At 23.8% G+C, this 9,361-nt stretch overlaps 1 protein-coding gene across 1 annotated transcript; it reads left to right on the top strand.

Moving 5' to 3' along the window:
- The first annotated feature begins 1,930 nt into the window (after positions 1–1,930).
- On the top strand, positions 1,931–5,512 carry LOC129615313 (equilibrative nucleoside transporter 3). The gene is made up of 6 exons (XM_055530453.1): positions 1,931–2,767; positions 3,629–3,920; positions 3,995–4,453; positions 4,512–4,597; positions 4,884–5,077; positions 5,142–5,512. Exons 1-6 carry the CDS (start codon positions 2,360–2,362, stop codon positions 5,251–5,253), a joined length of 1,551 nt encoding a protein of 516 aa, XP_055386428.1. The 5' UTR covers positions 1,931–2,359; the 3' UTR covers positions 5,254–5,512.
- Positions 5,513–9,361: the final 3,849 nt, after the last annotated feature.

Here is a 9,361-nt window from a genome sequence, read left to right as displayed (position 1 = left end):
ATTTATATGTTCATTGTTTTAATACGAGGAATTCATATATCAAATTTCAATGAAATTGGTTGATTATTTCTCTTTATATACGCAAAAATGTATATTTGGCCCGTAGTAAACGTCTAGTTGCCGATGCCTGATTTCTTCCAAAATATACGAATTTTTGCGGACGGTCGAGCTGAGCTTATATATAAAATTTCAAGTAAATCGGTTGAATATTTTCTTCAAAATGTTCAAAAATGTAAAACAGGCCCGCTAAAAAGTGCAGTTCCCGAGGCCTGATATATACCAAAAGTTGATCGATCCGTGCCATGGTGGAAACAAACTTACATATAAAATTTCATCAAAAGCGGTTCAGCCGAACTTGAGATACACGCGTGCACACACAGACCGACAGACGGACAGACCGACAGACCGACAGACCGACAGACCGACAGGATGCTAAAAATAGTTTATTTACACTTCCCTACTATGCAGAAGTACGTTCCCACCGAAAACTCGATATGCAAAATTTGTTGCTATCACATAACCTACCTATTGTTTACACAATACGGTCGGTAAAAATATATGTAAAAATAAGCCACTTACTTACTGCATATTACATAAATAGCTTTCGTGTATTAATCGTTAGGTTTACAATAAAGATCCAAGCTAAAATAATAAAGAAATATTAAAATCTGCATTTCATTCAAATAAGTATTATAGGTACCTACTTACTAAACGTATTGTGCAGAAACTATTACTTTATTTTATTGTATTTATTGTTGGTGTTCCTGTTGGTTTTACAATCGGTTTGTTACCTCACAATTCGAATGAATTTGATTTGAGGAAAAAAGCTCTACTTATAATATACATACATACATATTATATTGTTTTCGAAGTAACCTTATACTGAAACTCCAGAATTTTAAAAGCCGACAGGTATTGCTTTTTTTTTAATTATTTCATATAAAACGCATTGCATGCATTTTGTCGTTTTGTTCTGGGATTTACACCTTTCACCCAACAAAATTATATCATGATACATATATAGGTGCTATTTCCTTAACATGATGCCAACATGATGCCAAGCGATGATATCCAACGATGGTAATTTTAGATTTTTTTTAATTTTCATTTGAAATTTGCATCAGACAAAGCATCACATCCAAACAATATTTTGATGATGACGGGGTAAATACTTCAGTAATTGAATTTCGAACACAATAAAATTATTTCAATCCTAGTTGTAATCTTTACGAGTATCGGAATATGAACTCATCCTTGTACTGTTTATTCTAACCACGCTTTCTTAGCGTTGTCTTTCTGATTGCAGTCTGATTGCTTCTGATTGCAGTCTAATCCGAATTTTAAGAACAAAGACAATACCGTTAACAATTTTTTTATATTATTTGTATGTACTTCATAACATAAGAGTCGAAAAGGGTTCCCGTTTTGTAGAACCAATTTTTATAGCATTAACAATCAAATGTAATTGGTTATAAAAGCCCATTTTGAAAACTTCGCAATTAATTTTACAATTCATTAGCAGCTAGACTTTTTTTACTTTTCAAAAGCTTCCATTCTTGTTTCTTACTTTATAAACTAATAAAAACTTATGAATTTAAAAAAATATCATCTAAATTATTTTCTAGTGATTATTCAGCTTTTTTTTTAAACGATTGGAACGCTCCTATAGAATACTAGTGACATTTTGAAACTAAAATTTCCATTTGCCTCATTTTCGTTTATTTCCAATACGACTCAAATTTTGGAGAGATTTTTTAAATATTTTATGTAGGAATTTCTTTGTTTTATCTAAGACCAAAACCATTCTATTAAAGTATACAAAAAAATACCTTGTTACAAGTACAACCCTTGTTGTCAAAATCAGCTGTTGTGATTATAATTAAATAAATATTTTGAAAAAATTATCCCCAACACATATTCATATTTCGCATATCATTAATTAGAAGAATTGTTTGGATTACGTCTTAATTTTACATCAGTTTGAAGAATATAATTAGTTAAAAATCATTTGTCGCCATCACTACCATAAAAAAATAATCAAATTAATGATTTTTAAATAAATAATCTGTGTATATGAAATAATATTCAAATTTCAATATGAAAAAATATTAAAAGAGAAAGTAAACAGCAGTGAAAAAACAAGAAACACAAAAAATCTAAAAAAAAATTGGTTAAGAACATTTATATTTATTGAATAGGTCAAGGCATTCATCAAATTATAATATTAATATTGAAAGTAAATGCATGCAACCCATGCAATCCACGCTTTATATCTCTTTGTTCAAACATTAAACAAAATTTGAATTCTATTTATGACAAAGTTTTTAAGGATTACAATTCCATTTAAAAATATATTAGAATGAGGCATGGTACACAAAGCCGACTCAATTTAATTGAATCTGACGAATCGGAAAATGAAACCAACAATGATGATAATTTAAGAGAAGGAGCTGTAAATAATACAGCTATAGTTAATGTAGAAGTTCATGAAACAAATAGTCCAATTGCACATAATAACAAAGAAAATGACATTAGAAATAGAGCAAATAGCAACGAAGGAAGAAATGATGAAAACATAATTGATGATACATCATCATATCAAGATGATGAAGATAAAGAAAGTGTTGGAATTATTGTTCAACCATTAAGTTCTAATGAAATCATTCATAATATACCACCAGATAGATTTAATTATAATTATTTAGTGTTTTATCTATTAGGAATAGCTACAATGTGCCCATGGAACTTTTTTGTAACAGCGGAGGATGTAAGTAATACGCAAAATAAATAATAATCTAATTATAATTCAAATACATAAACTAATATATGTATACAAAATTTATGAGTAAAGTTCAATTTGATTTATTCTAATTTTATAAAATGAATTTTAGATGCAAAAAATAGAATTAAAACCATGATGAAAAGAGAATCAAGGATAATAAATATAAAATGATCATTAATTACAGCATTAAAATGAAATCAAATATTTTCAGACTTTTTATTATACTGTAATTTAAATGCCATTACGCTCCATACGTTTATAGTTTTTGTTCATTTCAACAAAGAGCGATAACAATATATTTATGCACCTACAAATATATATTATTGAATATTTTATTATTTTTATAATTTTTTTATTGTATGACAGACACTAAAAAATTGATTAATTATTGATAAATATTTTTTCGGGAATAGAAAAACAATTCAATTTATGTTTTTACTTTAGAGGGACGCATTATTTAATTTAAACTGTAAACATTCTATTTATTTAATTTATAAGCCAATATAGATTATGATTCTAATTTATCAAAAACATGCCTGTACTTACGACTTTATTATTTTTATCATCAGGCAAAAATTCTGTTTTTTTTTTCATCCATGTTCTAATATACGGGCTTATAATATTATATTATAAGAGTAATATAACAATTGCATGCATAATTTTAAATATAAAATATCCATGTAAGTGCCTTTATTCTTGTTACCATGAAAGATCAACAAAAAATGAATCATAATTCAATATACATATATATATATATATCGTAGATACAATTACAATATCACTTTATAAATATTACATTGAAGAACTGTGATTAATATTTTTTGTTATATCTCTCATTATTTATAGTATTGGATGTACAAATTCCGAAATGTTACTGATAACACAACTGATGTACTTACACCATGGCAAAAAAGTTTTGAATCCGATATCACAGTTACAGCTTCCATGTCGGGTACATTATTTCTTATCTTGAATACAATTTATGGATATTTATTTTCGATAAAATTAAAAATGATTGGATGTTTAACAATAATATTGGCATTTTTTGTGATAACAACAGCATTTATCGAAGTTAATACTGATAATTGGCAAGCTGGTTTTTTTGCTTTAACAATTGGAACTGTAATTAATATTAATAGTAAGTAAAACTAAAACTTTAGTAAAATATTTCTTATGATTAACACTAAAAAAAAAAATTTTTTTTTTTTGTAGTATTTTCCGCAATATTTTCCGGTGCACTATTCGGGATTGCCGGTTTATTTCCGTCAGAATATATGACCGCTGTAGTGAGTGGTCAAGCATTAGGTGGTATCCTAACTGCTTTGGCTTTTATTGTAACATTAGCATTTGGAGCATCAATTAAAACAACAGCATTCGCATATTTCGTTCTTGGAAATATTATAATACTTTTATCCATTATATTTTATATTATTATGTCAAGAACACAATTCTTTAATTATTATTTGTATGAGAAATCTGAACCACTAATACCATATGATCCAAATGATTCCAATAATGCTGTATTAATTCCAAATATAAAACAAGTTTTTCACAAGATATACATATATGCATTAATAATATTCTTGGTATTTTCAACATCATTATGCGTTTATCCATCAGTTACAGTATTGGTTAGATCACAGTATCATGGAAATGGGAAAGCATGGAATAGTATATAAAAAACAATTAATTACTTAAATATCTTGAATAATATTATTTAATTTTGTAGATCTTTACTTCATGCCTGTTATAAACTATTTATTATTCAATTCCGGTGATTATTTAGGTAGGATATTAGCTGGTTTGTACGAAAAGGTGTGTATTAAAATTATATGAATTTTTTTATTTAAATTTACTCTTATAAATAAAATTAGAAAAAAATTAAGTATAAAATTTATAAATAGCACAATGAAAGGTATAATACTATATTTATAATAATTATTTTTAAATATTAATATTAAATATTAATGCAGTAGTTTATACAACTTATAAATACTAACATTATATTGTTTTGATATAGAATGTGAGCCCCTATTGCATTTAGAATTACGATAAGAATTCAACAATTTTTTTTTTTATAATTTTATATAACCCTCATTAGCCTGAAAATCCACACACAACTTTGATGTGGGCGATATTACGAATGGGATGTGTTCCTGCATTTTTATTATGTAACGTAGATCACGTTTACATGCCAACGCTTATACATTCGGATGCAACATTTATAATGTTAATGGCAGTTTTTTCTGTTTCCAATGGATTTTTAGCTAATAATGTATTAACGAAAGTGCCAAAGTAAGTAAACGATCTACTATTGTTTCCCAATTAATATTACTTTCGTATTTTCTTTTCATTTTAGAATTGTAATGCAACATGAAAAAGAAGTAGCATCATCTATTATGGTAACTTCTTTAAGTACGGGTTTAGCTGTTGGATCAGCTGCCAGTTTATTTTTAGTACAAGTCTTATAATTAATAAAAAGAATAAAAGCATTAAAAAAAATTTTAATTTATACCTCGAAAAATTTTCGATAGTAAAATATTAAATATTTTCTTGTTTTTAATCTATAAATAAGACAATTTAATGAAAATATCTAAAATGTAAATATAAATATATAAATGATTATGTTTTATGAAACTCGAGTTAATCAACTTTATATTTAAGAATGTACGTATTTTTCGATTAAATTAATTATACTTTAAATATAATTTAGTAACAAAAGAAATTTTATAAACATATTTTTGACAAAGAGAAGAATGTTTTGCGAAAGGTGCTAAATATCTTTAATAAAAAAACATATTATGTAATATAAAAAGATTATTAATTTTAAGTAAAAATTAACTTTATGAAATATAAATATGATATTTTGATTACTATTTAGCGACATTTTTTTTATTTAAGTTCTTATTTCAGTGCATTTTGAATATATCATTTTGTGTTATTATGCCGATTTCTTTTAATTGAATACTATATCTTGTTTACTCCCAAATACCGATGCAATTACTTGATTGCCGTTTTTTATTTTATAAATAACCTGATACTTTGAAAAAGTGCACGAACCTCTTATATAATTTTCATTCAATTGTTATAGTTTTCATGTACGTACACAGGCATGCACAAAATATGATAAGAATGAAAAATAGTAATGGATTCAAGGATATTGTGAGCAATTATAGTTATTTGAATATGTACATATCAAAAACTAAATTTTTTTCACTTATTATGTGAGCAACATACACAGTTCTTAAAAAGGATCGTTAAAAGGAAAATTTTGAATACTGTCCAAGTGTACTGTAGTAAATAGTTATACAGATAAAATGTGTTCCATATATAATAATAATTAATATAATCAGCCTCTGCGATAACAAACAGTGTTTGTTAGAATCTCCAGGCGTTAAGAAAGTGAAAAAAAATGTGTTTAAGCAGGTACTCTAGAAAGTTGAAATTTTTATGCAAAAAGAATGTTGTGCAATATGCCTCTCGCTTTTTCCAAAAATATACCAAATTCATTCACTATTCCGTCATTTTGTTTTTAAAGGTAATAAATTTTTTCGATATTCTACAATTGTTAAGTGATTAAAATAAAATGATAATTGGGAAAAAGGTGAAAATTTAATTGAAATATGAAATTTTTAATTTAGTTCTTTTACTCGTAACTACATAGAAAAGTGATTAAAAGAACTAATTTTTGTGTGCAACGTCAAAAACATCATATCTACATACATAAAATAGACAAGAAATAAATTACTAATCTGGAACTAATTTCCTTTACATGCACTTGTACGAAACATTTATGAGAAGGTATTATGTACATAAGATATGATATACACAAATTAATTTATTAACATTTTTAATACATAAATCGATATTTTATATTAAAATAATAAATATATGTATGTATATAAGGTATGGCTTCATTATTCTATAGATATGGATTTGAACTCAAATGTTTATTATACATATAAAGTTGTCCAATCATCATACATGAATACGAGTACATAATGTATGACTAAAGCTTTATTTAATAAGAAACATAAATAGTATTTTTATTTTATTGTTATTTTACATTTTTCTTCTTATTTTATATATTATCATTTTCTTCAACAAATAATATATATATATATATATATATATATATATATATATATATACATATCATATTAAGTAATACAAAACGGAATAATTCAAATATGAGTCAGCGAAGTTAAAAAATTGTGTAAAAAATAAAATAATTTAAAAACATAAAAACAAAATATTTTTATATTTAAATTACATTAAATATATCGTTAGTGGGCAAAAGAGAAATAAGTATGTTAAAATTGTTTGCATTCCTATTAAGTACCTATTTCTTATTTTTTAGCTTTTCAACGGAAAATTTTAGGAATTTTTTTTTAACTCCACCCTATTAGTACAATAAAAAGACTTTACTTATTAACGAAAACGTAGAGTATTTAATTAAGAATTTAAATCTATATTCTATTTAAAATACTCCAAAATAAATCCAATTTTCTTTACCAACATTTGAAAAAATTTTCTTATTTTACATTTTTAATAAAAAAATCACATTTCAAAGTATTTCAATACAATCTACAGTGAATTACTTTCTAGTGGAACGTGTGTATATCAAATATATTAATGAAATATCATGGTTAAAGAAATATAGATGTGCATTATTAATTTTATATATATTAAGCATATATGTATATAAAATATTTGTAAATTAAAATACAGTTCCAGTTAATTTTTGGAAAGATAATTTTTATTCATGAAAATTTTTAAAAATTTGCTGCAATTATATATTGTGTCTGACCCTTAATGAAATTTATTTTGCTTGCAAAATTTTGAAAGAAAAGCTCTCATCTAATTCTTTTCGTAATTGAGAGAATTTTTTAATTAAATTATTATTTTCTTCCTAATTTTCTCAAAATTATTGCTATTTTAAAATTTTTATTTTAATATTTTTATACAATTACAATTTTAGTGCCTTAATTTATGCAATTTGAACTGTATATTCAATATTTTATTATAAAAAGTAAAAAAAAAAATATTCTAGAATTTTTAATATTTGCAAATACAAAATAATCTAAAATGCATTTAATTAAATGTAAATAATTTATTTCTAATTAATTTTTTTATATAATTCCATATAAAAACTTGTTATATAATATATATATATTATGTAAAATTTATTGATTCTAGAAAGTCTCATTTTAAAAATTCTATACTGTTGATATTTTAATACAATATATATGGGTATATTGTAAAAATATTACGATATTGTTATATTGATATATTTATGCAAATCATATAAGAGTCTGTATAACACTTATATTCAATAGCCAACAAAGAGCATAAATTTTTAATCAAATTTTAATAATATTTCAGTATATATCACATATATAATACATAGCATATGTATAATATTATACTATATATACAACAATTTCAAAATTATATACAATTATATGTATATTTATTTTTATGTAATTTATACCTATGTTATATCAAATTATATATAATTATTTAATTATATGTCTATAAGTACTCTATACACATTAATTAGATCGTTTACATGAATATGCACATATTATATACTTATCTGTATATACACATATAATTTTATTTCGCATTGAAATAAACTATATAAATTATGTATAACATTATGTATAACAAATATTTATTATAACAAATATACGTTACATTAAAACTTTGACTTATTTAATAAAAACACTACTTACAATAAAATTGTCGTTATGTAATTATATTCGTATATGTATGTACCAAACTTATGCAAAACAAGAAATAAATGAAATATAATCCTAACATTATTTATATAGTTTTACAAATGTAATACACATATACATTATACATATAATTAAATAAATAAAATTTTATTTTTCGTAAACCAATCATATTGTCTTCCCTTGTAATAATTTTATCATCAATTCATTTTACATACAAAAACAACATAAAAAAAAACATTCATATAATTACTACACTACACATTTATATTTAACTTATATTTCGAAATAGATTTCATTTTGTAAACATAGTTTGTATTGCATACAGATTATATTGGTATACAAATATATTATATACGTAAAATCATATATATATGTATATATATATATATAGGTACTTAAAAGGTAAACTACATTTAAATTACATACATTCTAACATAAATTATATGTATGTACGTATCTTATAAGATATTATAAAATATACCTATAGTTCAGTTTCATACATACTAACATATCGTAATATATCGTACAAAGTTATGTGTATGACATTTATTATATTGCCTACAAAAACAAGGGATTATGTTGATTATCATTTCGTATACCATTCTATTCTCTTTATTTTATGTATTTTTCAATAACTATAAAACAATGTAACAAAAATTTTTACTTACCTTTTTTAACCGTTATTATAAACATATGAATACTATATAGGATCATATCGAATTATATACGAGTACAATTGTACTTACATTCATTCAATCATTCATACATACAAATGATAATATCAATTTCTTTTGTTTCTATTTTTTCCTTTATCATTTTCTTTAGTTTTGATTTG

Source organism: Condylostylus longicornis, unplaced genomic scaffold (genome assembly GCF_029603195.1).
Source record: "Condylostylus longicornis isolate FDR11 unplaced genomic scaffold, ASM2960319v2 ptg000135l, whole genome shotgun sequence".
Lineage (NCBI taxonomy): Eukaryota > Metazoa > Arthropoda > Insecta > Diptera > Dolichopodidae > Condylostylus > Condylostylus longicornis.
This window is presented reverse-complemented; position numbering and strand designations above follow the sequence as displayed.